The sequence below is a fragment of the Amphimedon queenslandica genome, unplaced genomic scaffold (assembly GCF_000090795.2).
Source record: "Amphimedon queenslandica unplaced genomic scaffold, v1.1 AMPQUscaffold_13305, whole genome shotgun sequence".
Taxonomy (NCBI): Eukaryota; Metazoa; Porifera; class Demospongiae; order Haplosclerida; family Niphatidae; genus Amphimedon; species Amphimedon queenslandica.
In genome coordinates, this window is record NW_003546459.1 from 83,867 (window position 1) to 107,005 (window position 23,139).

Genomic DNA, 23,139 nt, shown 5'->3' on the forward strand with positions numbered 1-23,139 from the left:
GTTTAATGATATATGTCAGTTTCAAAAGTGTGCATATGCTGCCATAAAAATAACAAAGAAGTAATGTAAACATGTTAACTCCTCAAATTATTGATTGTATTTTTCTGTACCACACCTGCAAACATTTAGTAAGAAATTGTAACGAGTGGCAAGTGGCAACACTGTGGCTGCTGCAATAATTAGCGAATATGCATTCACTATTGTAAGTGGAACTAAGTAGCCTACACATCAAAGGTGCTTTACTGGTTTCTCTGTACATGCATATTTCAAGACATTTGGCTTTTATGATGATATTTAGCAGTAGGAAAGTAAGACATAATTTTATTGTCAAGTAAAAGAAACTTAAGATGATCAAGGCAAGAATGATAACTGTCACAATTGCAGTAAGATACAATAAGTATAGAATATGATGTATGAACTATATCTTTACAGGTTTTAGTGAATGTGTATTACACAAATGCTCTCTCATTAGATGATTTATATCCATATGGTACAAATAATGAAGATGTAATGAGAACTGGACCACGTAGCATCTCTATATCATCATTATTACATCCAATTGATAATTTAGCTGTGTTTGCTCAATGTGGGAGTTAGTACATACACAGTATAGTGTGCATATACAAATTCACCAGTACAATTCCATGAGTATGATAATCATTTAGTTTTGTTGATTCAGTGCAATTCCTGTTTCTTTAGAAAATTCTAGAATCTATTATTAAGTTAATCAAGATGGTTTCATAAATATTTTAAGTGAAGGTTTAAACTTTCTCTACCTGAATGTATTGTACCAACCTGCTGGCAATAATAGCAATAATATATTATTGTATGGTAGGACTACTAATGATTAAGTGCTGATTAAAAGATCATGGATGAGATCAATAAAGCTTTTCCTCGTACTTTCTGCAACAAATCTCCTCCTACTCAGTTAATCATTGGCACTTGGATTAATTATAAAATGAATGACACACAGCAAGTTAGTGTGTAGAGAGATCTAGTACTATGTCTGCCTACTTGACACCTGTATAGTATCTATAGCCCCCACTTTTTTATTATTCTTAGGGTAGTCATTTTCAATTCGTAATTGTTACTAATGGAAACATTACATTTGGTATTGTTCTTTATGTTGACGCACACATTCCAGCACTGACTACCGGAATAGCCTTGTATCATTAATCCAACATATGTGGTGAATAATCCTTTTCTATTTCCCTTTGGTACAAACACTACAAATGCTCCAAGTTACCATTAATAGCAACACACCAGGGATGTATGTATTCCCACTCAATGATATAACACCAGGTATGGCTATTGACTCATAATTATAGAATCAAGTGTTTATTTCTTTTGTATAGCTCCTTCGTGCCCTCAACCTGGGAGTCCTGGCTGCTCTATGTAAAGCCAGACTTCTTAAATTGACATGTGATACTATTAGGATTAATGGAAAAGGTGTATACCACTTGAATGCAAAACTATTAGCAGTTAAATTTAATTTTGTCTTGTTTCTTTTTAAAAAGTCAATTTTGTGTTAACAGAATGTACATGTACCTGCATGCACCTCAACCTGCACACATTAATGTGCATTATAGAGTAATCTTTTCAGAGCTAAATTGAACTTGGTACCCCATGGCATAGTGCAGCTTTACTAAGTGCAGTGTTCAGACATAAATATACGACTGCATGCAGACTACATATTAAAGCATACAGTTCTTAACATAAGTTACCGCTATACTGTTGGGTGGTATACTATAATAGTGTACTTTAGTTCAGTTCTGACAAAGTTTAGTTGTGTTCAATGAACACAAGTGAATTGCTAAGAATAAACTGAGCTGCACTATTTTAGTACACTAACAATTGGTGTACAAAAATTATAGAGAAACCCTTCAAGCAGACTATCGATTAAACTGCACTCCACCTTCTTAATATGGCCTCGAATATGGCTGAATCAGCTTCTGTATGTGAATCGATTTTGAGTGGAAGGACCTTAAGTGAGTACAGAATTATCGCTTTTATTATAATAAATGTGATTGCTATAGAAATTAGCGACCTTAACGAAGTGATTGGATTACTCAAAAAGCATGACTGCAGCAAGGCATCTTATTATGAACTTGGTCTCTATCTTCAACTTCATGATAACACATTAAAGAGCATTGAACAAGAATACAGAGGAAAAGTTGATCGTTGTTTTATAGAGTGTTTGGGTAGCTGGTTACGTAAAGCTGATGATGTGGAGAATCCAACAATAGATACACTAATAGTTGCTCTTAGAGGAATGGGAGAGAATGCTGTGGCTGATGGTATTAATGAAGAAAAACAAAGTGAGATGTGCCTATTTAAATAGTTTCAATCCTCATCTGGACTGCCTCTAAGTGACAGGGCACAAGACTATGCTTTAAATTACCATATAGACCTTATAGGGCGCTAACTTCTACAAGTAATTATTGCATTACAGTATCCACCCACACTCATGATTTGGACGGCAAGATACAGTATAACTACATGGAGAAACATGGGACAAGAGGCCTTCGTGACTTCCAGAGCTTGCTTGAGTGGCAATAAATACCAGTAACGGTAAAGAATAAAGCCCAGAATGTCTCCTGAGAAAAATCTTTATTGCACTTGAAGCGACTTGTCCACAAAGGCTGCATTTGGCCTCCTGTCCATTGGTTTTGCCTGGTTTTGCCGTCCAGCAAGAGAATTTTGAAATTTTTTTATTGAAGAATGCAGATAGTACACGGAAGATTATGAATAGAGCTCAGTGTTGCACGGAAGTAATCAACAGGGGATGCGGCTATGATTGTCCGCCATCGTGAGTGGTAAGAATGTACATGGAACGAATGGGGAGAATGGAGAAAAATCTAAATAAATTCTGCAGTTTACAATACAGGCTAATGCAAGCTAGGAAATGAAGATATTGAGTAAGGAACTCTCCATAATATTCTACAGCCAAGCGTGATATCTCGTCGTTGGAAAATCCCAGTTTGTTTCTGCATCTCCATTTGTTCCATGTACATTCTTGCCACTCAAGATGGCGGTCAATCATAGCCGCACCCCCTGTTGATTACTTCTGTGCAACAGCTCTATAGTGTCTCATATATGATATCTATAATTACTTCTAGAAATTAGCGCCTATAGGGTCTATACATGTAAGCAAGAGTACTAGCCCATCATGTACTCTTGATGTATGTCAAGTAGCTCCATATTTGCATGATCTACATGTAGCTGATATTTTTGTGATTTTATTGAAAATTGATTATTTTTGATTAAAATTTCATAAAGAAATTGGAAGCTTGGAACTACATGGTACTAATTACTGTTTGTTTTATTATTATTTATGCTTAGTTCATAATTTGCCAAAAAGTGAAATCATGCAAGACAGGCCAGTAGCCACACCCACATTGAAAGTTGATGAAGGTAAAATTTTGATGTCAGTGGTATAGCCACTGGTATTCAATCTTTATTTTACTTTTTATTTCTTCAGATCGTCCACAACAACCCATGATTTTAGGTATGTTTTGAAGAATTATTTGTTTCAATTTTAAAATGCCATAAGGCATAAATGTGGAATATTTTAAGGTGACTTCAATCATAAATGAAGTTAGTAGCTTTAAATGTGTTAACCGTAAATGAAAAACTCATAACAATTTTATTGATTTCATAAAAATTAAATAATAATGGCAATAAAATATTCCACTTCTATGGTACACTGTGTTTGATTAGAGTTGAGAAATTTCCATTGTTAGCATTATAGTTATAGCACATTTGGAATGTACCTAATTTTGTGTGAAGTATAGTTTTGAAATTATAATGCCTATGTGTTTGACCTTTTTTACATGTATAGGTGTACATAAAATGGAGCATAAAATAAAAAGTCATTCCGAATTAAATCTGGTTGCTTTTTCTTTGAAACAGAAGTATTACGATTTAGTAGTAGCAGTGAGAAAATCACTAATTCATCATAGTATTGATATTGAAGGAGCTAAACTGCTGATTAAATTATTTTTACAAGGAGAAACCGAAGATCATTCAATGCTTAAGATATGTATCAATTCTCTTCAGAAGGTTCATGATTTTGATAGCCTGTTTTATTTCCTAATTGATAATCATTTCATTGGTTACCTCAATTATAATCTGTTGAAAAGACTATCGAAACATATCTTGCAAGACGTTAGCCTTACAAATCAATTTGACAATTATGAAAAGGAGTACGCTGAACTACTTCATAAAATTTCCTGTAACAATTTGATAGATTTGTTTCAAGAATGGTCTGATCTTTCTCCCAATGCTCCGGTTGGTTTACCTCGTATCTCTTTTCGTCTTGATTCCCCCTGGCTTCATTCTCGATTTTATACTTGGGTCTCAACCTTTGGTCAATTTTCATGGTCATATTATGCATTTCTTGGACAATTAAGAAGAAACTGTGTTATTGTCACTTATGCTATACTACCATTTTTTCTTCATGATGTCATGAGAGATCTTAAGGATCCAGTGATATTGAAAAAGCTAGAAGATAAAGGAGTTACTGTAATTGAATTACCACAAAGAGAGGAAGGTAAGATAATTCAGTGTATGAAATTATTTTCATTTACATGTATTTTTTACAGAGAATTTTGACACCAGAGAAGAAGGTATGAATAACTCTCATAAGTTCTAACAATAATTCAATGTATTTTAATGTTTCCAGACCCACAGATTGAGTCAACTGCTAAATTAGAACCACTCTCAGTAAGTATAAATTTTTAATGCAAGGTTTCAAAATTTTTTTGGCATACTGGTTTTATTTTAAAGTATACCATATACCACACAGGGTATTTTTTCAAAAAGTGTTGGGAGAGAATTTTTCATTTTTATAATTCATATATCCTTGTGCTTTATGGAAATTTTAAGCTGATTCTAATAAAATTATATTTTTTAAGTTACCGTCTCAAAATCAGGCCAAAGTCCCTATACAGGGTCTTGACCAAATTTTGCCAAAAACGACTAGAAGAGAATTCTTTATTTTTATAATTTTTCTGATACACATACATGTTCTTATGTTGTGTAGCAAGTTTGAGCTGATTCTAATCAAAATTGGACTTTTACAAATTTTTAAGTTACTCTAAATCCAATGTATATATATATATACATTGTATATTATGTACTATATTGAAGCTCATAAAGCATACTTTTTGCTCACTTAGCATGCTTTGTGAGAAACCCTGTTTCAATGATGACTTTTTATAGAGGGGTTTTGCTGATATGCTTAACGAAATTTCTTCAGTCATGCAGACTACGTCATCTGAGAGAAACATTCCCATTGCAACTTTGGTAGGTAGCACTTTTACAGTTCTGTAAATTTTGCAAATTTTTGTAAATTACATGGTGCTTTTTATTATGTAGGGAAAAGAGTTCATAAAGTTTATAGAGTCTGATATACATGCAAAACCTGAAGATGTTATTAGCATTTCGACAGATGCCAGTAAAAGCCGCACTGCCATAGATGAAAGGGATATGAGCCCTGTCTTTAAACCAGGCATAAATGTACAAAGGACTGAGTTTCAAGAACATGTGGAGCAGTTGAATAAAAATAATCAAGAAATGTTTAAAGAGATATTCGAAGTAATAAGTGCTCATGCAAAATAGAATAATTTCTGTCTCAGTCTATTAATAGTACATCTCCTGATTATAAGTGCGATGCAACGCTGATGGCTCAGGAATATGATCACACCAAAAATAGATTCAAAGACATTGGAGCATGTAAGTAATGAAAAAGTTGATTGATTAATAATTAATTAATTGATTGTTTAGTTGATCATACAAGAGTTGTTCTACAGGAAACACCAGGAGTACCTCATTCTCATTACATTAACGCTAATTACATAAAGGTAATTACTATTATCTTTATCATCATCATCATCATCATCATCATCATCATTATTATTATTATTATACTAGGGGTATTATGATGATAAGTTGTATATAGCCACTCAATATCCTAGCAAAGAAACCTGCGATAATTTTTGGCGAATGGTTTGGGAACAAAAGACAGTTACTATAGTAATGCTTACTAATGTTGTTGACTCTTTTAAAGTAATAATAATGATAATGATAATATTCATCATCTAATTGTTGTATCAGTATTGGCCCAGTGATGATGAGGTTTGCTATGGTGATATTGTGGTTAGAGCTGATAGAAATATCGAATTACCTAATTACGTAATAAGAGGATTTAAAGTATTCAATGTGAGTTACTATTTATAAAACGTTGCATTACCATTACATCTACATGTACATGCATTAATAGAAGAGAGACAGGGGCAAAAAGGAGAGAACTATACTTCAGTTTCATTATATAACATGGCCAAATAAAAACGTTCCTGCTCAAGCCTCTCATGTATTGGATTTTATGAGAGCTATCAATTCAGCCAATGATAGTAAAGAATGTGGACCTGTTGTAGTACACTGCAGGTAAACGCTACTGATGCTTGTAGTGTACATGTCTAGTACATGTACATGTATAAATGCATGTGTGTGTGTTTGTTGTGAAGACAAGTTTAAAAATTGACCATTTATAAACATGTGCAATCATAGCAATTAAGTGTAATAGTGTGAAAACTGGGTAAATTTAACATTGATATTGTTATCCTATTTTGTTAATTGTTTCCTTTTTGTTTCTTATGCATCCTTCAGTGCTGGAGTAGGTAGAACTGGTACTATAATTGCATTAGATATTGCACTGGAACAACTTAAGTCAGAAAATAGAGTTGACATTGAAGGAATTGTAAAGGTCTTAAGGCAACAAAGAACACAAATGGTCCAAGAATTGGTACGTCACTTAATAACTATTAAATAACTGTTAATAACTTAACTCCCTATAGTGTCAGTTTGTATTTATTTATAATGCAGTATTGGAGGACATAGTGTATGGAGATATGTCAACATTAATTGATGAGTTTAGTAATCATTATATCAAGTCGCAGGAGGAGGCTACACTCATTACTGATGAGTTTAATAAAATAGGAGCTGTTAAACCACCTGCTCAGTCCTATTCAGGACCCAGTGTGGTACCTTTTGATTGTAAGCTTGGAGAAGAGAGAGAGGAAGGGAGAGAGAGAGAGGGATTGAGAATGTAAGAAGAGCACATAAAAATTTATTCTGCTACGTTCATTTTATAACCTTTTAGATGGTGAAGAAACCATGTTCACAGCTCATTATCTTGATGTATGTTAGTTATAAATTACTGTGTGTGGTTATAGTTGGTAATTTTGGAGAGATAAACTTTTGGCGAATTGTTAAAGCTTCGATGATTGGCAGGTTTTAATTTGGCAAATTTGTGACCATGTGCCATTGAGCATGTAGATGTACATGTACATAAATGGTGGGTTCAGTTTTGGTTCATAAAAACTAAAACTTCTCCCTCCAAAATTACCAGCTATACAGTATTCTAACCTGTATACACCTCTATCTACTCACAGGGTTATTGGACTCCAAATCTGTTCATTAAAAGTCCATGCCCCACTAAAGATAACACTGAATGTTTTTGGAGACTGATAATTCATAAAAAATGCTCTCACATCATTAACTTATCACCTACTGATGCTGATGTAAGATAAATTTGCTGTTTATTCTAATGTAATTATTTTGATAGACATATTCATACATTTCTGAATTTGGCACTACTGGGTTAAAATTTGGTGCTATTACAATATCTGTTGGACGTAAAAAAGAGTTTAATGCAGGTTTTTTAACAAGAGACATTAATATTAGAAATGAAGAGGTAAGGAATGGAAGAAATCAGAAAGTATTTGTCATACTGGGTAATGTGAGTTTGGTGATTTATAGTGATTGGTAGGTTTAATTTTTTAAATGTCAACGTTGTCAAATGATGGTTTTATTTTAGTGAATTACTAAAATTTTAGTCCTTTTAAAATTATTTACATGTACTATTCATTAGATATACATGTACATGTGCATATTTGTTTTTTGTTGTTATTGTTTTTACAGGATTCGATGCTGTTGAGAGTCAAATACATTCAGTATCAAGATATGTTTTTGAAGCATTGTTTTCCAAGAGTTGATAAGTTTATGAAGTTCATTCAGTATTGTTTGGTGCAGGTGGAGTCCTGTCACCATGGCAACCATCCCATCTTGATGCATGATGAGTAAGACTAGCTACCTCACGCAGTATTTATTACGCTATTATTGAAAGTTTGAACCAATTCTAATCCAACTACAATTTTGAGTAATGGCCTGCACTTATACGCCTACAATTATCTGATGCTAGAGACACCCCTGGTTATGGCCATCTAAAGATATTTGGCCATTTTTATACCATGGACTTAGAAATTTTATTATAGTGAAAATTATTTGCCAGAATCAGCTCAAACTTTCTACATAGCATAAGTACAATGTATACATCAATATGTATCAGAAAATGTAATAAAAATTGGGATGATTTTGGAGCCATTTTAAAAACCATGGGCTATATGCCCTTATGTTGTGTAGAAGTATTGTGAGCACTATATTTTTAGCATTTCAAAGCTTAAATTAAAAAACTATCGGCTCAACCAGCCTTGTACTTTTTCTCTTACTCTCTCTTTTTACAGTGGTTCTAATGGTCCCATTGGTATTTTTGCTACATTAACCTATTGCTTACAAAGAGCTAAGAAAGAGCGTATTATTAACATACTTCAAGCAGCTAATCATCATTACTTGCAGTCTCCGGGACTTATTGTTAATCTACAGTTTTATGCTTATTGCTATGACTGTCTCATGGAATATTCAAACAAGCTCTTAAAGGAGGAATATTTTCCCTCTATACATGAAAATATTGCACTAATAAGAGGAAAATTAATACATTCACCAGGACCATCGCATAAGATCATAAAAGTAATGGAATAAAATTACATGCCATGACTTAAAATAAATAATTATATTTTGCTAATTGCTACAATTAACTGACCTTATTATTCATGCACTAGAATTTGTATAAATTGTTTGATTAAACTAAGAACAAAAATTTTTTTATCATCATCATCGTCATCATCATCATCATTATTATCATTATTATTGGTATGATTATTGCCCTGAGATTATAAGCATTGCATGACACTGATTTTACCATGCATGCACAAGCTGTAATTTTATAATTGTTTTATGTCATTTTAGAATAGACCAGTTACACGTACAACAAAATTAACACCAGTATGACTGTAAGATTTTGTTATTAGAATTGTACTTTATGTAAATTAGAGCAATGAAGAAGAAGGCATAACATTGCAGACTAAGGAAAGTACTCATAGTAAACCGCACCAGACCACAGTAAGATTATAAGTACTGTAGACTTTGTTATTAAAATATACCTAATGTTAATAGAGCGATGATGAAGAAGACATAACATTGCCAACAAGGGAAAGTACTGCACTTAGTGAACCCAACAAGTACACAGTAAGATTATAATCACTTACTACAGGTACATATACATTACTTTTATTAGGAGGATAAAAGATGTGACATCCTGTAATTTATAATGGCAATTGGTAACAGGAAACTACTGTATACTATTTTTAATTACCTAAGGAATTGAATTTTGTATTTGTATAATTTTGTTTTTGTTATTACAATTACAAATTAGCTTGATTACAACACAAGTACAAATTATATATTATTAACAAAATTTATCTTACAGTTGTTATATATTGATCTATTATTTTGGTATGCATTATTATTATTATTTTCTAGAGTATTATGATTACAGTTATTTCTTGTATTATTATTATTATTATTATTATTATTATTATTATTGTTATTGTTATTACTACTGCTATTACTATTATTACAATAATAATTATTAGTGATTATTATTATTCTTGCATTGCTGTACAATATTATTTCTTTTCCTTGTAGCTCTTATGCTTATGATTTCTGTGCTTATTATTAGTTCGTGTATGCTGACTCAGACTGATTATTGTTTTGTCATTGTGATGTAATATGATGTAATGCTGTATGTATATAAATGTGTGTTCTTTCATTTTTGTGAGAAGAGATTTTTAGCCTTTTTATAATTAAGTCAAAATTTACAATACAAAGGTCAAGCTCTCTCCATTCGGTCACTACAACAGTGCACAGGGTTTACCATGCATGTACAACAGTATTATGTGTTTTATGATAATAACTTGCTTGTAGTGAAGATATTGTGCTGGATTTTATCTCAACATTTTTTTCTGATTTTCTATAACAAACTCATTGAAATCATTAATCTAGCCAGTGAGAAGTATGGCAGTAATCTTGATGTTCAGCATGATGGTGTGGATACAGGCCAACTATGATTTGATCAATAAAGCATAATAATGGATTATATAGGTAGACTAGATTGTTTAGATTGCATTGTTCTGTGGCATAAAAATTTGGAGATTTTATTCAGAATAATATGAATTGTATTGTATGTGAATTTCAATACTATAAGCTAAAATTAGAGCTGGTCACTAAGAATGATGAACTAAGAGATCTATCTACTGCATCAAAAGCACATGTATTATGTACTCTTGACTGCATACATTAGACTGAGAAGTTAAGAATGGACCATGAAGTATTAAAGCATCACGTGTAGGAGACACTGGGCCTGTTATCACAATTGAAGAAATTATGATAATAAAGCACTGCTGAATATACTGAAGGGAGTTGAGGTAATGGAATGTGTATGTGCATGTACATGTACAATGTTTACTATACATCTGCATATAATGTACTGTGTTACATAGAACCTTTAAAATTTTACTATCCAGTTAGTATTATTATTATTATTTATGTTTATTATGGTTTCAATCACCATTTCATTACATTTTCTAGTACATATTGATGCCCTTATGTCATGTGAAAGTTTTAGCTGATCCTGACTAAAATTTCTAGAGTTATGATCATTTAAAAAATTGATCAATTTCAAAGTTGGTCCAAATGCCATGTACTGTATTGTAGTGCTTGTCAGCTCATGAAGCTCATGCTGTTTAGCTCATTTAACATGCTTTCAAGGGAAACCCTCCATGTAATACTGGTAACAGTCCATAATTAAGATGTCATACAGTCCTAGTATTACTAGTTGTTTTCTGAAGGTAGTCAGTTAATAGATACAACTGATGTTGATCCTACACTATCAGTGCTAACTAGTGATAAGTTAAGAGCACTCGGGAACTCGTTATTATATCAGTGTAGAACTGCTGGGTCTAGTTAAATCAGCATTATAGTCAATGGATAGGGTGGTAGAAAGGTAGCACAACATCATAGTATATATACTAGTTGCTCAGAGTTGATTGATAAGGAATGAATTAACTTATTCTCTGCTTTTGTTTTTAACTTATTGACATTTCTTGTTGAAAGGTCTTATTAGTGCAGCCACATCAGCTCCACTCCTCCTCAGTTACAGTTATTGTATTAAAAATATTTGTACATCTGATGAAGCAGTTATTGCTGGTTGTTCATTTTTGTGCCAGTTAGATGAGCTGATATGAATGAAGAATTAGAAGATGATAAGAGTATAGAAATTACAGTCTATGGTGATGAGAACATTGAAAGCAATTCAGAAGAATGTGGCAATGATCATCCTAAAATAAGGGCGTTACGTGATAGAGGAAGGCCTGTTACTATATTAGTGATTGGTCCTTCTGGTGTTGGTAAATCTTCACTGATCAATGCAATGTTTGGGAAGGATGTAGCTGAGGTTGGACATGGAGCTTATGGTGTCACATCTAGAATACATCCTCATGAGGGAGATTACATGGGTGTTAAAGTAAAAGTTTTTGACACTATTGGTTTTGGTGATACTGAAGGCAGAACTGATTTTAGTATCTTGTATCAAATTGATGAGCATGATAAGTATGATCTAATCCTCATATGTGCTAAATTAGAAGACAGAGTTAATCGCCGCATGTTCTTAGAGCTGGCCTTTGTCTTACATAAAGAAATGTGGAAGAGGACAGTTGTTGTTTTAACACATGCAAATCGATTCATTACTCTTGATAGTGCTATGTCTATGGGCCCAACGGCTGCAATAGAAGAAAAAATTGTTGAGTACAAAACATGCTTGGTTAATCTTCTTCCTGGTCGTGTTAAAAAGGAAATATTGGAAAAAATACCATATTGCATAGCTGGTAGAAAAGAGGAAAAGGTATTACCTACAACAAATGACTGGTTAAAAGCACTATGGGACACATGCATTGATCATTCCAGCAATGAGACACATCATTTCTTAAAAGCATATGCAAAACACCGTCAATCCATTGAAGTAGGAGCTGTTTTGGCCTCTGTTAGTGTTGGAACTATATTAGGTGCTGGTATTGGTGCTGTTATTGGTACTGTTGTACCTGTTGGTGGCACTGCAATAGGAGCTGGTATTGGAGCTGGTATTGGAGCTGGTGTGGGTGGAGTATTGGGAGGTGGTACTGTTTCTGTTGGGGTTGCTGGGAAGCGTATTAAGGATAACAATAGCTTGAAAAAAAAATAAACTAATTCTATTAGTTTTAGTTTTTTTTAGCTTGTTTATAGTGACATGTGAATGCTTTATTTAACATTTTTGTTAGCAAATTATATTAAATACATTTTTGTCCTTGTTTGTAAGTGTGACTGGTATGACAACTAATGTGAATTATTTTTGATCTCAATATTTCTGCTTTAGTGTTTGATTTATTAATATTTTGCTGATGAGGGAAAATACAGTTATTATACTCCTCTTACAGTTACTATACAGGACTATCAATGTTATTGCATTGCAAATATTTGTACACCTGATGAAGCAGTCACTAGAATCACAAGGCTACTGGTGACATGCCTTTATGCATCAATAATTTTGTTTAAGAAATCTTTTTAGATTAATCTAAAATTAAAATAATTATGAAGTTTGCTCACCTCCACCAGGCTGTGTGCTAATTGAGCCCCTTGCCATCTTGTTATCAGGGTTAGCTAGCAATTTCAACCATACATATATTCTTGGATATTTTTCAATAGGAATACTTTTATAATAAAATACTGAAAAGAGTTGAGGTAATGGAATGTGTGTGTGTACTGTGTACATGTACAATGTATACTGTACATGTATTATAATGTACTGTGCTAAATAGAACCTTTAAAATTTGATAATATTAGGTTAACTATCCTTTCCTCTTCCCCCCTCATTCCTATATCCCTTTCTCTCACTCTATTTCTCTCTCTCTCTTTTAGATGGATATGCCAGGTCTAGAGAAGGAAGACACCAGAGGAGAACATGGAAGTACATGAACAAGTGTCACTATTGAGTCAATGGAATGGTGTAAATATCATTATTATTTTTTTACTTATTATGTTTATTATGGTTTCAATCACCATTTCATTACATTTTCTAATGCATATTGATGTCCTTATGCTATATAGAAAGTTTTGGCTGATTCTGACTAAATTTCTTTAGTTATGGCCATTTTAAAAATTTGCCATATTTTAAAATTACCCTGTACTAGTAGCTCATAGTTTTTTTCAAAAAATGGCTCAAAAATCACAATAAATTTTTATCACATTTTTTGATACATATTGATGTACTTATGCTAATGTAAAAAAAGTTTGAACTAATTCCAACTTGAATTTTTGAGTTACAGCCATTTTTAAAAAATGCCAAAAATAATTTTGGAAAACTGAATACCATGGTTTTTTCCAAAAATTGGCTTCAAAATCACCTAAATTTCTATTACATTTTTTGATGCATATTGATGTCTTTACGCTATGTAAAAAGTTTGAGCTGGTATCCAGTTAAATTTCTCAAGTTATGATCATTTTAAAAACTCCATACTTTAGAAAAATATTTACCCTGTACCCATGGTTTTTTCCAAAAATTGGTTCCAAAATGACCTCCAATTTCTATTACATTTTTTGATACATTTCTGACTTATTTTTATTTTTAATTACTATTATTAAGCCCTTACTGATGAGTATTTATGTATGCATGTTTGCATACAGAAATACTTTTAAAATAGACTATAATTCCTCAAGACATGATGTCTATATACAGTGGCGTAGCCAGGATTTTTGGAAAGGAGGGGCAAGTTGTGCGGCGCGCGAAGTGCGGCGCGAAATTTTGCGGAACCACGCCCTTTTGGGGCGTGGCCACACCTATTTTTAAACATGGCGGACTTTTTGATCGATCATAGGCAACGTTGAATACCTTTTCAGCCTTATAATGGCATCATAGAAAGACTGCTTTGGCCTTTTCCTTTCATATGTAAGTTGTAGAACAGCTTTTTCATCCAAAAGCAGCTTATTATTTGATTATTTTTAAATTTTGAGTTTCAAAAAAGGGGGGGCAATTGCCCCCCTTGCCCCCCCCTGGCTACGCCCCTGATATACTCTGATGTTCTATGGTAGATGATGCATTTACCAGCAAAAACAAACAAAGAACAAATGTTTACCATGTAGCTGTCAGTTTATATATTTTATTTATTCATTGTAATCAGTGACAGTGACTTTTTTTCACAACAATCTCTAAATAATTCTTATTACCTTGCAATTAGATGATTACGTCATAAATTAAAAATCATGTTTTATGACGTCATAAAAGGGCGTTGTCTCAAATCAAATATGCATGCAGCGCATAGAAATAGCTCGATCAAATAGTAGACTAGAGAAAAAGAGAGTAGTTTAATTTAATACTATTATTTTTATGGCAAAAGCACCAGGTTAGTATTTTGACTCTACTTGATTATTTGTTACTATTAGTGCATCATTCAGTTTTGCTGTTACCTCTTATTTTCTAAATTTTTATAGACTATCAACCAGGAGAGAGAAGGGATCACTCCACTGTACGGGTTGGAGACTACCTGTACATGTGGGGTGGGGTCCAGCCTGATCTCCCTATGATACACGACAGTGAAAAGAAGAAATCAATGTGTTCTGTGATGGAGGTGTGTCACTTAGGAACTGGTAGGTGGGAGCAGAAACCCACCACTGGTAACCCTCCTATGATCGGTGTTACAGGCTATGCTGCTGCTGCCATTGGAAACGTAATTTTTTATTTCGGAGGCTACTGTAATCATGATTCATGTTATCATAACATTTTGTGCAGGTAAACATAATAGTTATAATAAATGATATTTACTGATGTAAACAGTTTTAATGTTGATACCTTCAACTGGAAGGAACTCTCTCCTTCTACATCTCGCCATGGTCCTATGATGAAGTCCCACTGTGACATGATAGCAATAAAAGTGAGCGGTGAGGACTATCTTGTAGTAATTGGAGGATATGGACCATCATTTTTATATAATACACCAAAACACCCAGGTGCCCAGTACAGTGGTGAAGGATTAGTTTTTAATCGTCAACGATGCAATGAGATCAATTACTATAAACTCTCAACAGGTTAGAGTTCAACTTGTTTATGTTAATGAAAATGAATGTAATGAAGTATTGTTAGTTGGTGAATATATCTAGCATTGAGAATTACTTGCTTGTTTGTTCATGATCGTCATACCTAATTATTTGATAATTATAATCAAAGAAATATGAACTAGTTTACTCTACCCATAAATGCATTCCATTCAAACTTATTATTATTATTATTATTGATATTTTTAGGACAATGGATATTACTGACTGTCACTGGAGACAGACCACCTCCTATGGACGAATTCACTTTAACATCAATTAATAATTCCAGTGCTATATTATTTGGAGGTGACACTACTGATGGACTCAGTAACAATGTATATATTCTTAATTTCACTGATACATCAGTGGTGAGTGTATTATTAATTATAATTACATAACAATAATATGTGTGTATTATTATTCAGAATTTTATGATATAATTAAATTTATTATTAGAATTGTTTAAAGTTATCTAATCCTGGTGGATCAGTACAATGGCCTAAGGGAAGACGTGCTCATTCCAGTGTACTGATTACCACTAGTTCAGGACCACACTTACTAGTGGTGGGTGGAGTTGGTGCTTACGACTGCGTCATATTTGATATTAGCAATAAATCATGGAAGCAACTGGTAAGTATACAAAGAATACAACAAAGCCCCTGTTATTATGTACATATAAGTAGCATTGTACTTAGCTAATAGACGAACACCAATACTAGACTAATACCATTTTGCTAATACACAGTACTGTATAGAATCATTTTCATTGATGGGACAAAATAATGCACAAAAATTAATATTATCATTCTTTATGCTAAAGTATTTTTTCCTTTATAGTTTAATATACCAGACATTGTCACTAATAGACGAGAGCATTCTCTCTCAGTGTGGAGTGTGACACCAACTACTAACTGGATAATTGTGTTTGGAGGAATGAGAGATTATTTGACAATAAGTGATATAGCAGTTATTGAACTCAGTGAGTGCATGTGAATAGAAATGTATTGAATATACACAATTTGCACATATTGAATACTGTATAACAATTGTAAATCAACTGTATGGTTAACCCTTTTAACATACATATTACAGTAGTAGCTGATATTATACAAATTATACATGTACATGTACATGTACTTGTCATTAACTCATTGACTATTTTGTTACTGTATAGGATATACTAGTGATAATGATTGGTCTACTAGTGTAATACCTCTGGACCAGTATCAAGAGAAACTACAAGAAAGGAGAAGAGAATGGGAAGCATCTCAACCTGTTCAGCCTGAGAATAGAAGAGAAATAGACCGTCTGAGACGTGTACTACAAGAAAGGGAAAGGGAACTACAGGAGGAGAGAAGAGAAAAGGAACAAGTTAGAAACAGACTACAGCAACAACTTCAAGGAATAGAACAACAACTTCAACAAGCACAGCAACAAGGACAAGAAAGAGAGAGGCAGGCCAGAGAACGAGAGCAGGATTTACAGAGACAACTTAAGGAATATCAAGAAAGAGAGCGACAACTTAAAAGGCAAATTGAAGGTGGCCAGCAATAAGAACAAGATCTTCAGCGACAGCCTCAAGAAAAAGAGCAACAGCTTGAGGAAAGAGAGAGAGAGAGAGTTCAACTTGAAGAGCAGATTCTTAAAATTTGATTATTTTAAAATATTTTTAAAATTTTAATAATAATTTTGTAAATTTATACAATATTCAGGCATACAGTTTACACGTGAGCCTACGCATGTCAACTTGAACTTGATATTGTTTTATTTATAGACGAGGATTAGGACAGGATGCCTAGTCTGAGGATTTACTACAAGTCTGTACTTGGACTGAGATGCTTACAATCGAGACTTTTCTCCTCCTCTTCTTCAGTAAAGGAAGATAACAGGCAGTTGCTCAAGGCTGGGACGCGATACCTCTCTGAGGACACCATTGAAAGGACTAGGAAGAACGTGGAGCTTCGTAAACTTTACATTGATTTTGATCACTTGGTATGGTACGATGTGATGATTTTAAAGTGGGTCGTTCTTATTTTTTTGTGTGGGCGTCTAATGACATTATGTATTGGATTATTAATGGCATTATGTAAGGAGCACTATGTAAAGGAGCCCACACAAAATGGCATTATGTAAAGGAGCACTAAATTACAATCAAGTGTTCTTGTGTGGTTCTGAAGGTAATTCCAATTGAAATTGGATTTTTGCTGAAATAGAGTTTACAATGGTCGATATTTAATTTATTCCATTTAATTAATGTACACAATTAATTAATAGTAATGGTAATACCATAATTATTATTATTTTTATTTTAATATGATTGACTCCATCATTATTATTTAAGGCTAGAAAGTTGTGCTATTGATTACTTTTATTGTCTACTACGTTGATCTAATGCTCTCCCATTGAAAGGTAGGCGAGTACCACAAGTACCTTCAACTGCAGGAAAGGATCAGTGACTTAGAGCATGAAAAGAAAAGAGCAAGCGAAATTATATCATCTACAACAGTTAGTCTTCTCAATGTACATGTACTATCTCATATGTTACATTGCTATTATGTGTATTGTTCATAATAATGCCAATATAATCATTTAAGATCTGCTATGTGTACACATATATTCTTTCATTAGTGGATCTGTGTGTTTAATATTATAGATTGATAATGAGAAAGAAGATATGATATACCAAGTGCGACAACTCAAGAGCAAGCTTAACGACTTAAAAGTAATAATTATTATTTTATAACATTAATATCCTCACATATGCTTCTCTTTATTTTATGTTCATTTTCTATTACTTTCTTTATCTCCAATAGGCTGAGATGCATCCAGTTGAGAAGTCATTTATTCACAATGTTTCGTTTCTTCCTAACAATATTCATCCTGATGCGGTTAGCTAGCAATGGAAACTATTTCTCTTATGTGCCCCCATTCTCTATTCTAGCCGATTGGTCATGAACCAAGACTAGTGGAATATCTCAATAAAAAACATTGTATGTACTACTAGTAGCATTGATCTTATTGTCCTACATTTCGCCAGCGACCTTTAATATAATTTTTTTGCGATTAAAAAATTATAAAAAGCTATGAAAATTCGAAAAAAATTCCTATGCATGTACATGTACATGTAGCTATGTAGTTATTACATGTATATAGTGTACATGCACAGTACATGTACTTATAATTTAGTATTTTTGCTCAGATGCTAAAATTTATTGGCATTGATGACAGTTCTGAATTAACTCCAGCATTACTTAATTCCCTGATAACCACATCACCTATTTAAGGCTATTTTTATTAGTCACTCTATTTTTGTAGGTCGTGACTTTACGCCACTTGACTACAAAGAGCTCGGAAAGAGACATGATCTGTTTGATATCCCGTAAGTAAAATAACTTTAAATTAGAATAAATTTAATATTAAAAGCTCAATTCAATATTCATAGTTCTGCTGCCCAGTGCTCCGGAGAAGGTTTCTATTATCTCAAAGGAGAAGCTGCTGTACTAGAGCTAGCACTGATACAATATGCCATGAGTAAAGCCATCAAGAATGTGAGCTTCTCAGAGATACCGTATTGTGGGAAATTTTGGAGAGAATTAAATTTGGCGTTTTGAAGGCCATTCGCCAAAATATAAATCTGCCATTTTGAGCCATTATGTGCATGTTCAATGGCACGTGGCTACAAATTTGCCAAATTGAAATTCACCAATCACCAAAGTTAAGCAATTCGCCAAATTTAACTACTTCAAAAATTTTCCACTATACATTATCCAATCCTACTACACTATATAGGGTTATTATCCTATAGCTACACCAGATGTCATTAGAACACATGTGGCTGTGAGTTTGCCAATGAAATTACAAAAGAATTTTTATGGCTTTACTTGCTTATAGGATAGGTGTGGTTATCAGGCTCGTAGTGGGGAAAACCAGTATTATTTACTTGCTAATGAGGACAAGTGTTTGAGTGGGACTGCTGAAATCCCACTAGCAGGTTAGAGCTAATCAAAACCCTGTTAATAATAATAAACATCTTTTATTTGGTTTAGGAATGTATCTTAACAAAAATGTATTATACAGTGATCTACCAATAAAGTAAAGTCATAGTATTACTGTATAGGGGGAAATTTTGGAGCAACTAAAATTTGGCGAAATTGCTAAATTTTGATAATTGGTGAATTTTAATTTGGCGAATTTGTGGCCACATGCCATTGAGCATGCGTATAATGGCTCAAAATGGCGGATTTTATTTTGGCAAATGACTATCAATATACCAAATTCGCCAAATTTAAACCCCTCCATAATTTCCCGCTATACGGTACATTATTTTATATTATAGTGTTGTATTATTATCATTTTAGGCTTGTTGCTTTTGGTAGATGCTTTAGAGTTGAAACTGGTAAGCCAGTATCTATTATTACATGTATATCATTATGCTATAATAATAATTATTATTATATCACTAATTTGTTGTTACGTATAATTGTCTCTTGCATTATATGAAGGTGGTAGAGGTAGAGGTGAAGGAAGACTTTATAGAGTCCACCAATTTTCAAAGGCAATTGATTACTGGTTTTTGTTTCTCTTTTATTTCTTGTCTTTTAGGTCGAGCTCTTTGGTTTAACAGCGAATGAAGACAGAACTGAGAGTGAGGAACTCCTTGATGAAATGGTGGCACTCCAGAAGGAGATCAATACAGAACTGGGCCTTCATTGCAGGTAGTGTACTTGTACATCCGGGAGTGTCAGAAATCCCAGTACAGTGACTGTCCTGATTTTGAGTAACTTAAAAAATTTGTAAAAAATCTAAATTTGATTGGAATCAGTTCAAACTTTCTACGCAACTTAAGTACATGTATATGCATCAGAAAAAATTGTAAAAATGGAGAATTTTCTCCTTTTCAATTTTGGCGAATTTTGGCCCAAGACCATGTGCTATAGTACAGGGACTTTGACCTGATTTTTGAGTAACTTTAAAATTCATAAAAAAATTCAAATTTGATCGGAATCAATTCAAACTTTCTATGCAACTTAAGTGCATGTATATGCATCAGAAAAAATTATAAAAATGTAAAATTTTCTACTTTTTAATTTTGGCAAAATTTGGCCCGAGACCATGTACAGGGACTTTGACCTGATTTTTGAGTAACTTTAAAAATTCATAAAAAATTAAATTTGATTGGAATCAGTTCAAACTTTCTACGCAAATTAATTACATGTATATGCATCAGGAAAAATTATAGAAATCAAAAATTCTCTCCTTTTAAATTTTGGCAAAATTTGGCCTGAGAACCTGTACTTTTTTGTACAGGGACCTTGGCCCGATTTTTGAGCAAATCTAATATTGATCAGAATCAACTCAAATTTTAATGCGACTCATATACATGTACATGTACATGTGGCAATGATAACAACAAGAGAACATGTACATTAGAATTTTGGAAAATTATTAATTTTATTCATAGGGTCCTAGATATGCCCACGGAAGACTTAGGAGTACCTGCTTATAGGAAGTTTGACATTGAAGCATGGATGCCTGGCTTAAATAGATATGGAGAAGTGAGTATACATGTACATGTACTTTGTACTCCATATATTATTATTATGTGTGTTATTGCTGCTATGTATGTAGGTTACCAGTGCTTCTAACTGCACTGATTATCAAAGCCAAAGATTAAATATAACTTATAGAATGAAAGATGTTCCTGTATCTAAATATAAAACATGTCCTGATTGGAAATACGTGCACACAGTTAGTTAAAGTTATAGCTGTCTTGTTTATTTTCCTTTTTAGGTTAATGGAACAGCTTGTGCTGTCCCTCGTACTTTAATAGCATTACTGGAAACACATCAAAAGGAGGTAATAATACCAATCATCCTACTACAATAAACAGTTATATGCATGTCACTGTAACTGTCGCTGTTGTATAGCAGATTATTTTTGTGGGTATAATATTTTGTGGTTTGCTCCTAGTGAGCAATTGTTAATATCTGATAATGGTTATGGTACTGGGTAGTGCTATAGTATAAGAGCTCTTTTATTTCTCTCTTCTCTTATCATTAGAATGGCTCTTACTCATTGCCTGATGTACTAGGTGTTAAGCTCTAGACTTTGAACACTTTTAGTGACTGTACAGTTGCATACATTTGTTTTTTTTTACTCAAAAACTATATTTTGCTCATGTTTAAATGTTTTATTATGTCAATGCTGAAGTATTTGGGAGCAACATCAACCAACAAATTCTATGTTGTCTTCTAAATGGTTGCTGGGTGAATTTGTTGTGTCTCTGTAGAAGTGGGGATTGCCAGGAAGACTTCTAAAAAATAAACTTGATGCTGCCAGACAGAGTTGCTAGAATTGAGTGAATTGTGTAACAAAAAACTGTTGTATTTATTCTAATGAGTAATGACATATGCCGTGAGCTATAACTTGAGTTGGCTGTTTCCTTTTTCTCATTTTTGTTGATTATTAAAATAAGTGGTTTAATAAAAATAATGACTGACATCATCAATGAATAACAATTGTTGTACAGTTCTGCTTTCATTTCTGCTAGCTCTCTTGATTGCTGCTGCCATACCTACTGCATACAGCTTAAAGAAAGAGAGGGTTATGCAGGAGTGGTGCAAAATCAAGCATTTTGTGCTTTCTTTGTTAGCTTTGGCTGTATTAAACTATAAATGTGAGTATGCTTGTTTCTTTATTGATAATTTATAATTGTAGATCATAATTTTCTCTGCATAGAGAGAGAGAGAAGAGAGAAATGAAATGATCTACACTCGTGTAACTAATAGATCTAGTCCTATATTTAAGCTAATTAATATTATTCCTTTTTTATTTCATCTCAGGTGCATCGCAACATGTATCAATCAGTCCAAGTGGCCCACACATCATTTACTTTGGAGACTCATTGGAGCTCAACTGCTTTTCCCCATTAGCTGCTTATTACACTTGGATTTTTGATGATGACACAGTTGAAAACACTCAAAACCTCACCATATCTTATAAAGAACCTTCTGACTCCATATATGGTGGCACATATATTTGCAAAGCAGAAAGCTATAGTGGCAGATATCTCAACACTTCAGTGTTTGTGGCTTTTGAATCTTATTTCACTCTCTCCCCAGAGTCAGTTTTAGCAGAATCAGGAGATAACGTAACGTTACAATGTAAGGTCACTGGATACCCCATACCAAGCATTTTTTGGATCAAACTACTGGTACCTGTGAATAATACTGAACTGATTGATCTAAATGAAACAATGGAAGGTATTGGCAATACCATGATAGAGTATTATGCTACTGATTACTCTAATACTTCCATGCTAACATTTAATTCAATTGAATATGATGATTTTGGCTTCTATGCCTGCATTGCCATGCAGTCAAATGATAGCTTAATGGCTGAAATGGGGATATTCTCTTTATCTGATACCTCAACCGTAACTGGTAAGTTCAGTAGATTGTATTATTGAATTACTCTAATCAATTTAACGTTATATGCCAGTGAATACTTATTACAGTAAGAAAAGTAGATAAAGTATTGGTTTGACTGTATATATGCATTGTTTCATTACTTACACATAATTTATTGGCTGCTATAATAGTTCAAATGCTGTTTCTGTTTGTGTTTTGAATATCTTTTAAACTATCACAACATGATTATTTTTACAACACTTTCATGCATGCAGTGCTTAAATACACAATAAATAAGTGGCTCTCTTATCATTAAGTACCTACAGTAGTTGCAATTGACCAACCAGATTGCTTGATTTTAGGTTCATAA

The 23,139-nt window shown here is 33.1% G+C and overlaps 4 protein-coding genes across 4 annotated transcripts; all 4 read left to right on the forward strand.

Moving 5' to 3' along the window:
• The first annotated feature begins 1,919 nt into the window (after window positions 1-1,919).
• Window positions 1,920-9,695, forward strand: LOC109583444 (receptor-type tyrosine-protein phosphatase T-like). Its single transcript, XM_019998798.1, has 24 exons — window positions 1,920-1,988; window positions 2,037-2,318; window positions 3,343-3,414; window positions 3,482-3,508; window positions 3,842-4,552; window positions 4,605-4,628; window positions 4,685-4,725; window positions 5,224-5,307; window positions 5,380-5,598; window positions 5,640-5,736; window positions 5,788-5,864; window positions 5,935-6,069; window positions 6,118-6,222; window positions 6,284-6,447; window positions 6,670-6,805; window positions 6,858-7,056; window positions 7,163-7,200; window positions 7,455-7,583; window positions 7,628-7,756; window positions 7,984-8,141; window positions 8,586-8,868; window positions 9,232-9,300; window positions 9,355-9,426; window positions 9,476-9,695. Exons 1-24 carry the CDS (start codon window positions 1,925-1,927, stop codon window positions 9,500-9,502), a joined length of 3,342 nt encoding a protein of 1,113 aa, XP_019854357.1. The 5' UTR covers window positions 1,920-1,924; the 3' UTR covers window positions 9,503-9,695.
• Window positions 9,696-11,479: 1,784 nt separating this feature from the next.
• On the forward strand, window positions 11,480-12,475 carry LOC105313433 (translocase of chloroplast 33, chloroplastic-like). The gene has a single exon (XM_011406869.1). The coding sequence runs from the start codon at window positions 11,480-11,482 to the stop codon at window positions 12,473-12,475; it is 996 nt and encodes a 331-aa protein (XP_011405171.1).
• A 2,287-nt stretch (window positions 12,476-14,762) lies between these two features.
• LOC109583431 (uncharacterized) lies at window positions 14,763-17,008 on the forward strand. Its single transcript, XM_019998778.1, has 6 exons — window positions 14,763-15,055; window positions 15,101-15,351; window positions 15,568-15,728; window positions 15,817-15,990; window positions 16,198-16,339; window positions 16,535-17,008. The coding sequence occupies exons 1-6, from the start codon at window positions 14,817-14,819 to the stop codon at window positions 16,912-16,914; spliced, it is 1,347 nt and encodes a 448-aa protein (XP_019854337.1). The 5' UTR covers window positions 14,763-14,816; the 3' UTR covers window positions 16,915-17,008.
• Window positions 17,009-17,101: 93 nt separating this feature from the next.
• Window positions 17,102-21,562, forward strand: LOC105313434 (serine--tRNA ligase, chloroplastic/mitochondrial-like). Its single transcript, XM_019998796.1, has 17 exons — window positions 17,102-17,352; window positions 17,770-17,865; window positions 18,014-18,082; window positions 18,174-18,248; window positions 18,302-18,350; window positions 18,676-18,739; window positions 18,803-18,908; window positions 19,150-19,197; window positions 19,252-19,351; window positions 19,407-19,452; window positions 19,719-19,756; window positions 19,863-19,915; window positions 19,963-20,075; window positions 20,822-20,915; window positions 20,989-21,108; window positions 21,151-21,216; window positions 21,421-21,562. The coding sequence occupies exons 1-17, from the start codon at window positions 17,152-17,154 to the stop codon at window positions 21,463-21,465; spliced, it is 1,383 nt and encodes a 460-aa protein (XP_019854355.1). The 5' UTR covers window positions 17,102-17,151; the 3' UTR covers window positions 21,466-21,562.
• Window positions 21,563-23,139: the final 1,577 nt, after the last annotated feature.

Bases quoted from the DNA above. Each gene is read 5' to 3' on its own strand.
- LOC109583444 (XM_019998798.1), top strand. From the start codon at position 1,925: ATGGCCTCGAATATGGCTGAATCAGCTTCTGTATGTGAATCGATTTTG. The intron at 6,070-6,117 runs GTAATAATAATG...TTGTTGTATCAG, and splicing joins ATGTTGTTGACTCTTTTAAA to TATTGGCCCAGTGATGATGA. The intron at 7,757-7,983 runs GTAAGGAATGGA...TTGTTTTTACAG, and splicing joins TTAATATTAGAAATGAAGAG to GATTCGATGCTGTTGAGAGT.
- LOC105313433 (XM_011406869.1), top strand. From the start codon at position 11,480: ATGAATGAAGAATTAGAAGATGATAAGAGTATAGAAATTACAGTCTAT.
- LOC109583431 (XM_019998778.1), top strand. From the start codon at position 14,817: ATGTGGGGTGGGGTCCAGCCTGATCTCCCTATGATACACGACAGTGAA. The intron at 15,056-15,100 runs GTAAACATAATA...TGATGTAAACAG, and splicing joins TATCATAACATTTTGTGCAG to TTTTAATGTTGATACCTTCA. The intron at 15,352-15,567 runs GTTAGAGTTCAA...TGATATTTTTAG, and splicing joins TTACTATAAACTCTCAACAG to GACAATGGATATTACTGACT.
- LOC105313434 (XM_019998796.1), top strand. From the start codon at position 17,152: ATGCCTAGTCTGAGGATTTACTACAAGTCTGTACTTGGACTGAGATGC. The intron at 17,353-17,769 runs GTATGGTACGAT...TCCCATTGAAAG, and splicing joins ACATTGATTTTGATCACTTG to GTAGGCGAGTACCACAAGTA. The intron at 19,198-19,251 runs GTGAGTTTGCCA...ACTTGCTTATAG, and splicing joins TCATTAGAACACATGTGGCT to GATAGGTGTGGTTATCAGGC.